Source organism: Saccoglossus kowalevskii, chromosome 10, assembly GCF_978046115.1.
Source record: "Saccoglossus kowalevskii chromosome 10, keSacKowa6.1, whole genome shotgun sequence".
Lineage (NCBI taxonomy): Eukaryota > Metazoa > Hemichordata > Enteropneusta > Harrimaniidae > Saccoglossus > Saccoglossus kowalevskii.
Window position 1 is genome coordinate 29,973,483 of NC_140650.1, and position 18,050 is coordinate 29,991,532.

The 18,050-nt window shown below is 34.8% G+C and overlaps 1 protein-coding gene across 1 annotated transcript in view; it reads right to left on the reverse strand.

Moving 5' to 3' along the window:
* Positions 1-13,110: 13,110 nt before the first annotated feature.
* Positions 13,111-18,050, reverse strand: part of LOC100366639 (fibrocystin-L-like) — a 31,874-nt gene continuing 26,934 nt past the window's right edge. The window contains exons 15-23 of the mRNA XM_085504667.1: positions 17,501-17,650; positions 17,154-17,331; positions 16,868-17,018; positions 16,442-16,598; positions 15,776-15,985; positions 15,459-15,626; positions 15,093-15,293; positions 13,221-14,644; positions 13,111-13,134 (exon numbers count right to left, since the gene is read on the reverse strand). Of these exons, the coding sequence (XP_085360793.1) occupies positions 13,111-13,134; positions 13,221-14,644; positions 15,093-15,293; positions 15,459-15,626; positions 15,776-15,985; positions 16,442-16,598; positions 16,868-17,018; positions 17,154-17,331; positions 17,501-17,650 (2,663 nt within the window). The remainder of the gene's footprint in view (positions 13,135-13,220; positions 14,645-15,092; positions 15,294-15,458; positions 15,627-15,775; positions 15,986-16,441; positions 16,599-16,867; positions 17,019-17,153; positions 17,332-17,500; positions 17,651-18,050) is intronic.

The following is an 18,050-nucleotide window of genomic DNA, read 5'->3' on the forward strand; positions in this document are numbered from 1 at the left end:
GTTTTATATTAAAATGGCCGGCATTAGACCATCTTGATTCAAATTGTCAAATGAACCCATGTGCATATGTGTATATAAATATAAAGTTTGAACATGATTGGTCAGGGCATGTCAAAGAGGTAGCTACTAAATAGCACTTGTTAAACCAAAATAGTCTCTAGTCCCCCATTTTGAATCTGATCAGATAAACAAAATGACATTATTCAAGGTCCCATAATGACCAATATATGTACCGAAGATGGCATTCATCAAGGCATTCATCAAATTTCTTCACTTTGACATTCAGAGCACTGGGCAGAAATCACAACGTACATGACAGGAGGTGTGTTAGGAGAACGAAATCGATTCTTTGCGCTGCCATATTTTTCAAAATAAGCATTGTGTGCTCCCTAGTTGTGCCATCATTCTGTGCGCCTCATTCTGCACCATCAAAAAAATTCATACTGCGCCCCATTCTGGGTTCAAGCTTTTTCAAAATATTTTTTTTTCATATTTGTAAAAACAAATAAATTTCACAATTATGCTTGCGCTAAGGAGCTGTTTTTTTCATGTTTACTCTTAGACTAGTAGTTCAGTAGTCTTTTAAATTGAATGCGTCTCAACAGTTGTATCCGAGTGCTGCATTAAGAAGAACTTGAAACATTACTGGAATACTTTAGGGAAGATGAATAGGGAAATTAATAATGTGACAAACTTTCATGATCAAATATGTGAGGAACTATATTTAATAAGAAATAATATTTTTAAAAAGGAGATTGATACAAACTCTCCAGTAATTAATACTATAGATATAACAAAAGACGATGTTCTAAAAGCAATACAATCGACCAAATCTGGAAAAGCTTGTGGTCCTGATGACATCGTCAATGAATTTATTAGGAATGGTGGCGATACAATAACCCAGACATTAACGTTACTTTTTAAGTCCTTTCTAAGAGAAAGCAAAATTCCTGATGCCTGGAAAGAGGGTGTTGTAAAACCAATCCACAAAAAGGGTGATACAAAAGACCTCAACAACTACAGAGGTATCACTCTAAATTCCTGTGTTTCAAAAATTTACAGTAAGATTATTGAAACAAAGTTAAGAAAATTTGTTGAAGAAAATAACATTCTGGGAGAAATTCAAGGAGGTTTTAGGGAAGATAGGAGATGTGAGAATCATGTGTTTACACTCAAAGGTATAGCGTCCTTAAGGAAATCGAGTAAGAAATCTACTTATGTAGCATTTCTTGATTTCTCAAAAGCGTTTGATAGAGTTTGGAGGGATGGTTTGCGAGTATCCTTGTGGAAAGCAGGAATACAAGGACAATTATGGAATATTATAGATGACATGTATGAGAATGTTTTTAATAAGGTCAATTTTAATGATATTGAGACTGAATACTTTGAAACCAGTGAAGGTGTAAAACAAGGATGCGTTTTAAGCCCCCTACTCTTCTCAATTTATATAAATGAATTTGCAAAAATGTTATTTGAATCAAAACTAGGGGTGAGGAAAGGAACACAAATAATTCCAGGACTTTTTTGGGCAGATGATGTAGCTTTAATAGCAAATGATGCAAGTGAACTTCAAAGTATGCTTGATATAGCAGCTCAGTTCGCTAGTAAATGGAAACTCAGTTATAACCAATCCAAGTCACAGATAATGTATTTTGGCAAGAAACTCCACAAAAAGGACACAATTTTGAAACTAGGAAACTTGACATTAAAAGAAAGTAAAACGTACAAATATTTAGGCATAACCATATCAAAAACATTGAATGATCATACACAATTTACTGAAGTTTATAAAAAAGGAATGACAGTCTTAGCATATGGCAAATCAATAAATAACCAACACAACAGTTTTAATCGATTTGAGTATGGTGATGTGTTATGGCATAGCATAATCATGCCATCAATGAATTATGGGTGTGGAATATGGTTTCAGGATAGCAGAGAGTTTAAAAAGAAATTACAAAGTATTCAGTACCAATTTGGGAAATTTTTATTCAAAGTAAACAGAAATGTGGCAGGACCTGCAGTGTTGGGGGACTTAGGATGGGAAGACTTGAATTACATCCAAGATAAAGTGCGGATTCAATACCTGGATAGACTTCAGAAAATGAAAAACAATAGATGGACTAAAATAGTTTTTAAAGAAATGAATACTCAGTATAAAAACAAAGTTAAACTGGCTTGGAATTGGCCTAAATATGTAGAAAACATTCTAGTGACATGGATCATATCTATGGAAATGAAATACCGGTACCCCCAAATCCAAAATGGATAAGAAGTTTTATCAAAATCAGTAAAGAAAATGAAATAAACATGTTTACACAAAATTTAGAAAAGATGAAATCATTAAAACACTACTGTTGGATTAAAAGAAACATTAAAAAAGAAAATTACATAATGGATCCTTATGATCATCATGGTATCTCCCTTGTCTTTAAAACTAGGTCAAACTCTTTAGATCTTGAAGGTAACAAAATGGGATGGAAAAATTACAGGGGTAATGGAATTTGTGGAGTCTGCAATCAGGGCAAAGAAGACATTTACCACTTTCTTTATCTTTGTACGTCATCAAATCATTTTAGAAAGGAATTTTATTTAGCATTAGAAACCTCACTGAGAAACAATGTTGAATCTTCATCACTAATGAATAGTTTTCTTTCAGGGGGGTTGAATTATAGATTCAATTTCCTTTTTGGTGATACACTATGGAACATAAATGAAAATGTGGGAAATACCTCATCAGCTTTAATTAGGAAATATGTTACTGATTTATGGCAATATAGAAAAGAAATGATGAATGTAATTTAAATATATGTATTACTGTTTTCATGCTGCTATGTAAACGTCCGAGATACGGTTCTGGAATGCCAGAAATGCTTGATTTTAATGATTTTTCAGCAAAAAATGGCCAATGAGATCGTGAAACAAATAGATGTGCATATGCATAATATTATGTATGCTGTATGTGTGAAGTTTGATTGTAATCAGTCCAGGCATGTCTTAGATTTAGGTCTGGATGCATGCACGGATGCATGCACAGATGCACATAGGTCAATCCATTAGTCCCAATTACTAAATAGTAATGGGTATGAAGCCGTGCGAATTCCAATTGTGTGTGTGTGTTTTTATTTTCGCTGAACATTTTTGAATCGTTTGAATGAAATTAAAACAGTGGATTCAGTGTAAAATACTAGACAAGTGCAAAGATGTGCATCTGTGGAATCAGATTGAGTCGCTATCTGAACTTCATGAACTCGCATGATGAGTTACAAAAGAAGAGATCACGAAACATTGTTCCAACCACATAATGGTTGACCAAGCAGAATGATAACCCAACTAGTGGGCTGTAAAAATGAAATATTGTTTATAGTTTGTTGCTGGATGGCCCCTGAATGGGGCATAAGTGAAGGGGGTAGGATATGGTGCAACTAGGGGGCGCACAATGTTTATTTTGGGATATGCGCCGACACATTAATGTGGTGTAAAGTACAGATTTTGGTCCTCATATATACCTTGTGTGCTCAATGATTATAAATATGACTTGAGAAACAGTTCCAGATACGTGTAAGGAGTCAGAATTTAACAAATTTTAAGATCAAAATGGCTGATAGTCAGCCATATTTTGTCAAATGGTAATGAAGATCAAGACGTATAATGTAGGTCTTCACACATGGTTTTTGAGTTGTAAATGCGATCCTCCAAAGAATGTGAAATATCTTCAGACAGACAGTATTGGTATGTCAAGGCAAAAAGAAAGAATGACATTTTGTTATTGAGATATGAATAAGAGAATTCTTGTTTCCCCATACAGATGACTGGAAATCGAAGGTCCACAGTTACATACCTGAGCAGTACTGCAATCAAAGCTTGGACTTGTACCAACAAACAAAGAATTATCAATACTGACAAATTTATCAGAAGTCTGGTGACTGAGTGCATGTGGTGCATAGACCATTGGCATGACACTTGCGTAGTTATCAACAAGCACTAAATTAGACATCATAACACTGCACTGAGGATGAAACCAAACTCCAAAGTCATAGCTTCGATAGACAAGGAAGTTGGAGATCTTGGAACATCCCGTCAGGCCATCACTGTAGTACATATGGATACCATGTAGAGTTGTATGCGCTACATTGCCTTCCCATTTGTTTTCAGGATCTGGTTCAGAGTAGCATGGCTCACCAGAAATTTTGAATCCAATTCGCTCTGAGCCACCAACAGCGTTGTTTTTCATGACTACCCTCATTGCCTTGTTTACTTCAATACCACCCATCCATATAAGATTCACAGGCTCAAATCTATCTTGATATGTACCAGGAAATATTGTTAAAGTTACCAAATTATGTTCTAAGCGATTCTCACTGCCAGCAACGATGATACCTACAATAACAGTCATATATTCATAGCTATTAGCTTGTTGATGGGATGAAGAAGAAAAAGAAAACTGGTGTAAACTGAGGCAAAACAAAACAGCATATCTACCTGCACCAACAGTATGGTGTATGACATTGTTTTCTATATTCAGTCCATTCGTTGTATACACACCAATACCAGTATTGAAACCATGATGGAAACTATTGCCTCGAATGTAGGATGAATTCTGGATTATATCACCAACATCTCGGAATGCCAAGGCATACCTTGGATCAGAGTAATCAGGCCAACCTTCTTGACCACAATTCTTAAATTCCACATTTTCAATTCTGCCATTCCCTACAAAGATGATAATGATAAGACACTATCAGCACTATTAAATCAGATATTTAAACAGGTATAGTCAGTCTGAGAATGTGAGTGATTTCGTTCAAATCAGAAAAATATTGTTTCATCTAGAAGCCACTGGACCACGTTGTGTTTCATATGATAATAGTAATAATAATAATCTATTACACCATAATGAATCGATTCAATTTAGGCAGGATTGTAATAAAATATGCTTAGCATATTAAAAAATCATTGTTTCTGAATTAACATGAATTCAATGCGTGTTGTGTGGTGGTGGTACCAAATTTAAATAAAATTGTAAAAGTTTATATAAGCGAACAGAACAAACTAAATGATCGCCTAGCGATGAAACTGTTAAACACCATGAAATATATGTTAATACCAAGTTTGAATAAAAACATTGTTGATGACATATTCAAATGTTAATTAATTCTGGGTGATTTTAGGGCAAAAAAAACCCACCAGTCACTCAAAGGTCACAAATCCATGTACATATGTTTCTATGACTTGTCTTTTCACCAACTTTGAACAAAAATAGTTCAGTCATGTTCCGGAAAATGACAATGAACCCATGAATGCATGCACGAATGGACAGACTGATGGACTCAACCCACAACATAAATTCCCATGTTGGACTTTTGGATTGACAGAAACTAAAAACAACTTGCATATAATTTTATGGTTATTCAACTTACCCACATAATTCACACCTTCTTGTATAAACCTCCCAATGAAAACCCGACAACCAAATGACTCATCCGATAGAGTACCAGCTGGGTTATCTGCACCTTCTATCACAATATTATGTGATAATAATCCTACTTCAGCTGCTAGTGTGTAGGACCAGGATCCATCTGCAAGAGTATGACTTACACCTAGTAGAGAAACAAATAGAGTGTAGAGTTATCAATGAAATCTGTTTGCACTCACCAAGATGTGTGTACTGCAAACTGTTATAATAATAATAATAATAATAATAATATTTTATTAGCCTTTGGAGCGGCAAACAAAGAGAAGAAAACAACCAAATCATACATATTTGAAAAAGGAAAGAAGAAAAATCACATTAAATTCAAACTTTCTTTTCTATACTTATACAATTGAGTAATAAATACTCTAACTTCCTTGGATACAATATTCCCCAAATTATTGTTGACTTTCCACAATATGTCGCTAAAAAGTACATTAAACTTAAAATTAATTCCTCCAGAAAGAAAGTTATTAATAAGTGTTGGGTCTACTTCAAGGTTTTGAACTTTGTACATGAAATCTCCATAAAATTTGTGTCTTAAATGATAAGTTGCTTTGCATAAAAATAGAAAATGATAAATATCTTCTTTGTCGTCATTACATAGCTTGCACATTCCATTCCCTTTATATTTGTCCCATGTTATTTTATTACCCTCTAAATCCAGTGAGTTAGATCTGACTTTAAAATACAGTGATATGCCATGATGATCAAGGGGATCATTTATATAGTTTTCTTTTTCCTTATTTCTTTTAACCCAACTGTAATGTTCCAGTGATTTCATATTAGATATTTGATCTGCAAACGTTTTTACTTCATTTTGTTCACTTATTTTATAAAAGCTTTTGAGCCAGTTTATATTGTTAGGTATGTTTAACCCATAGACATGGTCTAATCCGTTAGTTTCAAGTACTTTGTGCACATATGTTGGCCAATTCCAAGTAAGCTTACGGTTGTTTACATACGACTTGTGCAATTCTGTGAAAACAATTTTGGTCCATCTGGTGTTATTCATTTCTTGTAATCTGTTCAAATATTTAATTCGAAAAGTATCAAGGGTGTAGCTCAAATCAGCCCATCCTAAATCCCCTAATACAGCAGAGCAAGCAACATTTCTGTTGACTTTAAAAAGGAATTTGCCAAACTGATATTGCAGACTTTTTAACTTTTTCCTATCATCGTTATTTTCTAAAAACCATACACCACATCCATAGCTAATAGATGGTAAAATTTTACTCTTCCACAATACATCACCATACTCAAACCTGTTGTAACTATTGTGTTGATTGATGATGGCTTTACAATATGCTATTAATTTCATCCCCTTCTTGTAAATTTCAGTAAATTGTGCATGGTCCTTTATAGTTTTAGAAATAACTGTTCCCAAGTATTTATATGTGTTAGTCTCTTCTAGTAACAGATTTCCTAATTTCCAGAGTGTGCCTTTTCTATGCAATTTTTTGCCAAAATACATTACTTGGGATTTGTTGCTGTTGTAACTTAATTTCCAATTGTCTGCAAATTTTGCTGCTATGTCTAACATATTTTGTAATTCATCTGCATTATTTGCGATGAGGACAACATCATCTGCCCAAAATAGTCCAGGAATTATTTTTTTACCTATTTCTACCCCTAATTTTGAATCCTGCAGCATTTTTGCAAATTCATTTATGTAAATTGAAAATAGTAAAGGACTTAACACACATCCTTGTTTGACCCCTTCTGTAGTTTCAAAATAATCTGTTTCTATGTCGTTAAAGTTAACTTTGTTAAAAACATTTTCATACATATCATTAATTATATTCCACAATGTTCCTCTAATTCCTGCATTCCACAGTGAAACCCGAAGTCCATCTCTCCAAACTCGATCAAAAGCTTTAGAAAAATCTAGGAAAGCAACATATGTAGAATTGTTTTGAGATTTTCGCTGAGACACAATACCTTTGAGTGTAAAGATATTGTCTTCACAGCGTCTGTCCTTTCTAAATCCACCCTGAATCTCACCTAATATGTTATTATCTTCCACAAATTGTTTTAATTTAGTTTCAATTATTTTAGCATAAACTTTTGATACTGTTGAGTTCAGAGTAATGCCTCTATAATTATTTAGATCTTTTTTATCACCTTTTTTATGGATTGGTTTTACAACTCCTTGTTTCCATTCGTCTGGGATTTTCTTATTATTCAAACATGATTGAAATAGAATTGTCAAAGACTGAACAAGCGATTCACCACCATTCATGATAAATTCATTGACTATGTCATCCGGGCCACACGCTTTTCCAGATTTGCAAAATGTTATCGCATTTCTGACATCATCTTGGTTTATTGTAATTGTGTGAATTTGTCTGATATTATTATTATCATCATTATTGCTGTTTATTTCATTTCTCCTAATTAATTTCAATTTCTCTAATATTTCCTTATGGAAATCTTTTTTATTTTCTTCTTCATGTAATGCTTTATTCATTTGTCCTATAGTATTCCAGTAATGTTTAAGATTACTTTTTATCACTTCTTGGTTATCTAGTTGTAGTGTAGAGTTATCAATAAAATCTATGTGCACTCACCAAGATGTGTTTACTGCAAACTGTTATCTAGTTGTAGTGTAGAGTTATCAATGAAATCTATGTGCAATCACTGACATGTGTGTACTGCAAACTGTTATCTAGTTGTAGTGTAGAGTTATCAATAAAATCTATGTGCACTCACCAAGATATGTGTACTGCAAATGGTTATCTAGTTGTAGTGTAGAGTTATCAATGAAATCTATGTGCAATCACTGACATGTGTGTACTGCAAACTGTTATCTAGTTGTAGTGTAGAGTTATCAATGAAATCTGTGTGCACTAACTGAGATGTGTGTACTGCAAACTGTTATCAAGTTGTAGTGTAGAGTTATCAATGAAATCTATGTGCACTCACCAAGATGTGTTTACTGCAAACTGTTATCTAGTTGTAGTGTAAAGTTATCAATGAAATCTGTGTGCACTCACTGAGACGTGTGTACTGCAAACTGTTATCTAGTTATAGTGTAGAGTTATCAATGAAATCTGTGTACACTAACTGAGATGTGTGTACTGCAAACTGGTATCTAGTTGTAGTGTAGAGTTATCAATGAAATCTATGTGCACTCACTGAGATGTGTGTACTGCAAACTGTTATCTAGTTGTAGTGTAGAGTTATCAATGAAATCTGTGTGCACTAACTGAGATGTGTGTACTGCAAACTGTTATCTAGTTATAGTGTAGAGTTATCAATGAAATCTGTGTACACTAACTGAGATGTGTGTACTGCAAACTGGTATCTAGTTGTAGTGTAGAGTTATCAATGAAATCTATGTGCACTCACTGAGATGTGTGTACTGCAAACTGTTATCAAGTTGTAGTGTAGAGTTATCAATGAAATCTGTGTGCACTAACTGAGATGTGTGTACTGCAAACTGTTATCTAGTTGTAGTGTAGAGTTATCAATGAAATCTGTGTGCACTCACTGAGATGTGTGTACTGCAAACTTTTATCTAGTTGTCGAGTAGAGTTATCAATGAAATCTGTGTGCACTCACTGAGATGTGTGTACTGCAAACTTTTATCTAGTTATAGGGTAGAGTTATCAATGAAATCTGTGTGCACTCACTGAGATGTGTGTACTGCAAACTGTTATCTAGTTGTAGTGTAGAGTTATCAATGAAATCTGTTTGCACTCACTGAGATGTTAGTACTGCAAACTGTTATCTAGTTGTAGTGTAGAGTTATCAATGAAATCTGTGTGCACACACCAAGATGTGTGTACTGCAAACTGTTATCTAGTTGTAGTGTAGAGTTAACAATGAAATCTATGTGCACTTACCAAGATGTGTGTACTGCAAACTGTTATCTAGTTATAGTGTAGAGTTATCAATGAAATCTGTGTACAATCACTGAGATGTGTGTACTGTAAACAGGTATCTAGTTGTAGTGTAGAGTTATCAATGAAATCTGTTTGCACTCACTGAGATGTGTGTACTGCAAACTGTTATCAAGTTGTAGTGTAGAGTTATCAATGAAATCTATGTGCACTTACCAAGATGTGTGTACTGCAAACTGTTATCAAGTTGTAGCGTATAATTATCAATGACGTTCAAGACAGTGAATATCTCCGTATGGAAAGGCTCATAGTCTGTTGGTGCAATAACAATTTCATCTCCAACTTTCCAGTTCACTGCATCTTCCATTGTTATTATATCATCACCAACATTAGCAGTAGCAGCTAAATGAGTCCAGTAGATATTAGGTTCTTTTCCATGAAGATCTAAGTCACCAAAGACACCTGTAAATTGATAAAGGAATGGATTTATGTAAACACTTACATTATGCAGCAATTGTTACAATAAATGTTGTAACAAAGTCTGGCAAGATAGGCCTAACAAATTGTTACTAGTTTTGCAGGTTGTGTAAAAAAATAAAAGTTCTATTATTCTTCCAATGTCCTTCATGGTTTGACTCCATTAATATGTAAAACATGAATTGCTTTCGCACAATGCATTGTCACATGCTCAGTAGATGCAAAACTTTAGTTCCAATTGCCTTAAAACATTACCTATAACTTTGGATCCCAAATTGGGTCCATTGGGCAAAAGCATTTCTGGAGTCCAGTGGTTTCCTTGTAAGAGAAATCTGAAATTATGCTTGAATGGTGCATCTTCCCAACCAACGACTAAACGTCCACCACGAATGAAAACGTAAGTAGCGTTTATCATGTTGTTCATAGTGTCGTCAATCTCTAAGGTACCATAGATGAACAGCTTATTCATATAGGGCAGTTTTATATCAGCAACCATCCAAGTATCTGGAAAATTGGAAATCATATTACCAGATAGTTACACAAACATGAAAAATCAATGCTCAAAGAAGTTATCGAATAGAGTTTATTGAGTTCTCCAGCATGTGATACCCAGATAGTAAGGATTCCCAATAACCTCATGCCTCCACATTCTGACTACCATGTATGTAATGGATCATAGGTAATCAAAATTTCTTTAATCAGTGTTAGTTAAAAACTCTTATACAGAAATTATGCATATTTAATTGTTAGGAGATCAAAACCATTCCTTTTTCTGCAATTTACAACTTACAGTACTTGAATAACATGTTAAAATATTGTTCAAAAATATACTAAAAATAATTTTTAAACCTTCTAAAAATGTATGCATTTCTAAAACAATGGATATGGTCAGTGAAATTTGGTTTCAAGCTATTGACATATAAAGTATTATGTGTACTGTAATAAATGAAACAGTTTAATATGGCATTCACAAGATATCCGCTTTGCCAATAGCGGACTATTATTCAGCAGTTACGTAGCTTTGGTTGTGATTGAGTTGTCACCATTTTAGGGTGCCACCAAAATCACACGCATGATTTTCTGTTTGACAATCAAAGATGAATTATATTTCAAAATCCATATTCAATGTGAAGCGTTTTCCAATAAGATTGGTCTGAGATGCACACAAGACTCTTGTTTAACCACGAGGTCCCTCTCTTTTGAATTTATAGAATGACTATTTTACTCAGCATCCAAGCAAACATTAAACCTTACATACTTGCTTGATTATAGTTGCTTTTTGCACACTCACGAAGCAGAATTCAAACAGCGATACATGACAGAATTTATTTTAGTGAAAAAAATAATAACTCAGTCAAGAAATGGTGCAAAGTGTAAGTTATTAAAAATTAAGAAAGGGGTTTTTCAACTACGTTTGGCTGACAAAACAACTTTAGAGAGTTGCATTGCTTAATTTCAAGTGGAAGTTTATTCCATAATTTTGAGGCAGCATTTGCAAAGGCATGATTTCCATAGGATGTGTTCTTGCTGACTTGGAGAAGTAATGTTATTTCGAGCACACATTATGTGTTGGTTAATATATATGTTAAGATCAGACAGATAGGGAGGTGATTTGTATGTAATGAGGGGAATTTTGAACTGTTTATCAGATAGGTCGAATTCTGTGATCAAGCCCCCCCCCCCCCCAAAAAAAAATTCACAGAATGGAGCACTCAATTTTAGACAAGAATACATTGTTGAGCTGTTGGAGGTAACAAACTACCACACCATTCAAGAAAGTGAAACTGGCAAGAAAGGTTATTAAATAAATATCTAATGAGACTAATTGTTAGTGAGAATGATAATAATGATGATAACGATAATTATTAGATGTGCTAACCTTGTAAGATCATGACATCATCACCATCAGCTGGTAATACACCATTACTTCCACCCCATCCATCTTCCACACCAGCCCAGGAAGCAACGTCAGACCACAAGATTGCATTGGCAGGGCGTGCAGCAGGTGGTGGCAGGGGTACTGGTGTAATACAGTCTGGGTACAGACAACGATACACATTGAAGGTAACATCACGGTTTACTTCTTCAGACTCTCCTTTCCCAGATACTGGAAAATAAATAATTTTAACACTGAATCAGAGGTGATAGGCATGTGAAACAATGATTACCATGCACATGCAATCATTGTCTTGTTTACAAGTACAAAATTTATATTTTTATCAAAGAGTTTTTACCCTTAACATCACAGAAGTTATTGTTATACATGACTATGTTTGATATAGCAAAGTATGAGGTCATTCAACATAATGCAACACACGAGCGGCACCATTGGGAACAATATTGATTGATTTGTGCTGACTGACAAAGTGTCACCCACCATATCACAAAGCAGCAACATGGAACAAATCCTTGTCAAGGACATTTATTAGGCTGACTTAACATTTGAGCACACAAAATTATGCCTTTTCTTCAGACCAGCTTGAAGCCATACATGAAATGGTTAACCAACATGACCACCAGTCAACCAACATGACCACCAGTCGGCCTAATCAAATCAAATCAAATCAAATTACAAAAGCTGATATGCATCCTGTGTGATGTTTATTTTATATAATATTTGAATGGAAATATTCACCGTTCATTATAATAATAATAATAACTTTATTGCATCCTTAGAATTACAAATGTTCTATTGGTTTACAGCAATAAATATATAAGTGATTAAAAATATCAAAGTATGATAACGTAAAAAAAAAAATAGAAAAAAAAGAGTCAAGGTATTATATCCAAAAAAAGCTGTATGTACGTAAATGAAAATGCTCATGTACTTTTCTAAGAAGCGTTGGTTGTAATTGATTGATTTGTTATATCACAGTCAATCAAAACCAGAACTGGTGAGACGAAAATATAGTTTAGTGCCAGTTCAGATTATATACTTTTCCTATAAAAGTAGCACCAAAGAATCAGAAATTTCAAAAACATATTAATTTTCATAGATGAACAGCTACTGATGCTGCGAATGGCCTTATCAACAATTTACATCACAAAAGTGTGTTGATGATAGAGGGTGCAACTACTAGGAAAGATTGAAAGAAGTTTGTATAATTATTAATACAGGCTATTCAAGCATCAGTCAGGCTATGTGGTTGTAATTTAGAAAGTATGTACACCGATAAAATCCTATATATTCTATACTTACACAGATATGACACAGAATGAGTAGCATTATCAAAGTAGAAGTCACCATTGTCATTATCATCATAGGTCACCATTTCTTCAGTAGTGTCAGCCATATGACCAAGAATAGAGAAGCGGTCAGGAGTTTGTGCAACAGAGTGACTTATAGTAACATAATCAGTAGGTTCCATATTATAGAGAGTGCCGACGTATGAGATATTTGTGAGTTGTTCAGCATCTTCCCATACCATGTTGTAATTCTTTCCATCTACCAAAGTAATCATCCAACCTTCTGAGTGAGTGAGACGCATCTGTTCATATGGGACGATACTTGAACCTAAGCTGTTATCGAGAGTGAAGATGACATCTTTGTATTGCAAAGAGGAAGCAGCATGGTTGAATGAGAAACGATGTAATTTTACTGTGTTATCACACACAACTCCTGGAGATGTACCCATGTTGAATGCTAGATCAGTGGCATCACAGTGATCGGATGGAAGAAGACCATTGTTAGGAGTTACGATATAATTAGCACTGCCAGTCAGTGAACCATCCAAATCAACATATACAGCTTCATGCTCCCACTGAAAACCAACTTTGTTTGGTGAATTGAAAAATTCTAAATTCTGAAATTTAGTTTTCCATCCTCCTTGTCGGTTTTTGCAATGTGCACAGGCTCTCAGAGCTGCACAACGGTCCTCATCAAAATTGATAAATTTAACACCATCGACAGTCAAAAAAGCTGACTTGGGTGTTTTTATCCCCGCAATAGTACATGATGCTGATGCATTGATAATGCTGCTATGACCAATGACAACTGAATCTTTCACCATAGGACCATCAACATATCCACCGCTCAAATCAACCATTTCAATTCCAGCCTTGTCATTATTAAATACTACAAATTCATGCAGCTGCACAGGACCAGATTCAACAACTTCTGCTCCTCGTTCATTGTTCCATGATGTCAGGTCATAAAAGTGACTAGCTGTTGGTATATTTGAACTGCATGTACCGCCTTCCATCGGTGTGTATATTGGGAACACCCATAGTCCATACCACCCTAGGGAATGAGCTGTGTTGTTCTGAAACTCTGCTACAGGGATATTCCTTGGGCATATTGTGGAAGTAAAAGATGGTCCACCAGGATGCACAGGCATGTTATACCAAAAACCAAAATGTGTACTCCCAGCTGCGGCGTTGTGTCGAACAATATTATCCGGATTGGTAATCCAGAAAACTGCCGGTGTAATGTCAACACTGAGTAAACTAGCACTCGCCTTTACAAAGATACCCAAGTTGTATTGTATAATATTGTTAGTTTCTATGCCATCCTCCATGAAATAAGCATGACCCATAATATCAAATGCTACGTTGTGTTCAACTAACAGATTGTGGACACCATGTATGGTCACAGCACGATTGAATGTATGATGAATACCACATCCACGGACATAGGAACCAGACACATCACCATTCATGTGGAAATGAATCGGGTAACGAGCAAGGCGAAAAGCCTGACCAGCATGTGTAACTTCAATGTATTCAATTCTTCCAGTAACCAAGTTCAAATCCTGCTCCTTAGCAGCAAACATTATTTGAGAGCCGAATTGGTCACTGCCAGTCTCTTCACCAAACCTACCTTGGAAACATGTCTGAGTGACAAATTGATCTAAATAAAAAATAGAAACAAATCTTTATTTCTCTGCTCAGTCACCGATTTCAGTTGAACTAGTGTTGCACTTTCTGTTCATAATTAACTTCAAAGAACATTTGTATTACCGGGTAATTCTACCTCATTCTGGCTGCAGTTTTTCTAACCACAGCCTTTTTCATTGGCAAATGTTTTGAGTGTTTTTAAAAGAGTGATGGCTGCTAGTCGGCCATTTTGAATCGAATCGCTAAACCACTGCATGTGCATATGTCCCACATAAAGTACTAGGCACATGCAAAGAATGAACGAAATCGGCCCAAGGGATTCTGAGATATGATTCCGGACGAACACACGGACGGAGACCGAACGTTTGCCTCCTTGTAAAATAAAATATATGGGGTAAACATAGTTAATACCCACTAGAAATATTTCCTAACAGTATAAAGTACATAATGATAGTACATACTTGTATCAAACTCTTCAGGACAAGTTTCAATAACAGTATTCCATTCAGTGTGCGCAGAACCTCTAACAAGTACATTGTGCGTTAGTAAACCTACTTCTGCTCTAGTTGTTAAAACTACACCATCTATTGTCTCTTCCATTGAGATGTGTTCATATTCTAATGCAGGCTGGAATTCTATAGTCAGACCATCATTGGATACAGCTGAAATTAAATAAACATAAATAAACAAACAAACAAACAAACAAACAAATAAATAAATAAATTTGTGCTTCAAAATATGTCACATAAAGTGTGCTTTTGACTATTATGTGTTGGGAGGGAGTTCATAATTATTATTGTTCAAATAATGGTGGGAGTAGACTTCACCTGTAATGGTCAGCTGCTCATTTTCAATCATGCTATGCCTGTGACTTGTCGTAGCGATAACAATCTCATCACCAACCTGCCAAGTAACCTCTTGCATCAATGTCATCTGAGTTGCTCCAGCTGGAGCTGTTTCAGCCAAGTAAGTCCAGGTCACGGGAATGGGAATGCCTATAATGTGGAAGAATAGCTGCAGTCAATAATTTAATTAAGAAAATTTGTACCCCAAAACAATGTTTACAACATTGGGCCAATTAGGTTTCAAATCTGAAAAACAAGAAGGAATTTACATTCAACAAGGGGAATTAAAAAAAATATACCATGAAGATCCAGTGTTCCATTTCTGACAGCCAGAGTTTTAGCACCATATAGCGGCATCTGAGGTGATCTAACATTACCATACATGGTTATTATGGCTTTATGCTGGAATGGTTCTTCTTCAGTTCCAACTTGTAGAAGACCACCATCAGTTATTAGGATATTTTCAGCTTTCAGTTCTAAATCAGCTTCATCAAAGATTAAAGCACCACCTGCATGCACACAGAAATAAGGAAAATAACAGCAAGCCCCATCAATGACCGCTTTCACTTGCAGTTGGTATTTCCCAATATATGAAGCATTGTGCTTACATTAAAACCCTTTTGAACTTCTTTACTTTTGAACTTTTTTTAAAATTACATGTAGTTATGTGATAAATCATGATAAATATACTCTAGTTTTCATTCATGATATTGATAATAAGTTTTTACTCATAGACTGACTTTGATATTAAGGAATCAAGGAAGGTCAAAAAAAACAGTACAAATACAAAAAAAACATTATTATACATCTGTCACCGTAACGCCATAACGCTGCATGTCGGTCGATACTCCTGCTGTACTGTCTTTGTGCATACTTTCAGTTATACTTGTAATAATCTCATAATGATATATAATTCATGATCATTATCAAATTTAAGTATGTCAATTCTAAAAATGCTCATTTACCTTGAATTACTAGCATCTTTAAGACAGGGGTGTCAATATCTAACACTATGCGCTGTCCCTGTTGAATGACAACAAAGTCACCCTCAATGGGCAAGGGATTTCCTCCCCAAGTCCATGTACTGGACCACAAATCAACATATTCAAAATCAGCATCATCCTATGTAATATAAAAAGACAATTATAATTTGTTACTAATTTAAAGCAAAGAAATCATTTACACTGAATAAAATTGACATCAAATATTTCAACTTTATTAATTTTCATGTAAGCTAATGTATGAAGTACAGCAATGTAACAACAAGTGGTCTATATTCAAATATGGTAATGACACATAGATTAGAAATTCCATGAAAACATAAAATGCAATTGATGCCACGGCAACAAGTATATATCGCAGAGGTAATCACCATGACAACAAAGACTTACCTGTGTTGCTATCCCGTCACCATTTACCAGAACTCTTACTTTAGTTTCAATACTTCTAGAATTGGGTTCAGTTTCACAGATGATCTCAGAGGTGCTTTCTGATGATATCACACACAAACTTCCATCTATGGTAACTGTGTTCTCACCATCACTACAATACAAATAATCCTCAATCATTTAACCAGCAACCAATGTTATTTTTTGTCTATATCGATAGGAATAAACAAATGTACTGTGATTCCCAAGAAAATTCTTCTTGAAATTTAGTATACCTAACAGCACTTACCGAAATCCAGATCCAGTAATTGTAATAGGAGTTCCACCACCTGTACCACCTCTCCTTGGACTGACTGACGTTATAATGGGTGTGATAGAGCTATCATAGGTCAGTGCATTAGATTCAATGGCTACAGCTGTACTTGTTGAAATGGACACTTGTATATCACAGGTATATGTACCAAGTGCTGAAACAAAACAATATGAGAAATATCACCTGAAAATTGTTATATGTAATTACAACAATCATATGGTATAAAAATAACTGTCAGTAATATTAATTAATCAAAAATTAATTGAATGAGCAAGTAAATCATAATATTATCACTTGACTTGCAAGATATACATGTAACTTACCAAGATTGTTGTTGGCAGGTATTTCACACTGTAAGTCAGTAGCTGTAACACTACTAATAGGGCAATTATTGCCATCAATGGTTACCACAGTGTATTCATCATCAAAACCATCACCAGTGACTACAAGGGTACAAGAACCACCAAAGCTACCTGCAAACAAGAATACACTAGATATGTTAGTACCTGTATCAACAGTTACATAATTATATTCTAAACAATTACATGTACAAGATGGAGCAAGGTGACTTTGGGGAAAAAAAAGAATGCAAAGTGCCAATATTAACACCATTTTTAGGGGCGAATCCAGGAGTTCAATGGGTTTGTAAGAACTACTAAAGTCTGACGATTAAAGAAATTGTGCATTTTTATTTTACTTTTCTTTATACAAAGAAACAAACCAGGTTAAATCCATCTCCTATAACTAACTCCTGAAATCATCTTGCCATGAAAAATGTTTTGTAAATTATTACAGCTATAACATTGGTAATGAAGTGTTGAGGCAGACATTTGCCTCCTGTTTGCCTTCAATAACCTTCTATGATTTGCAAAG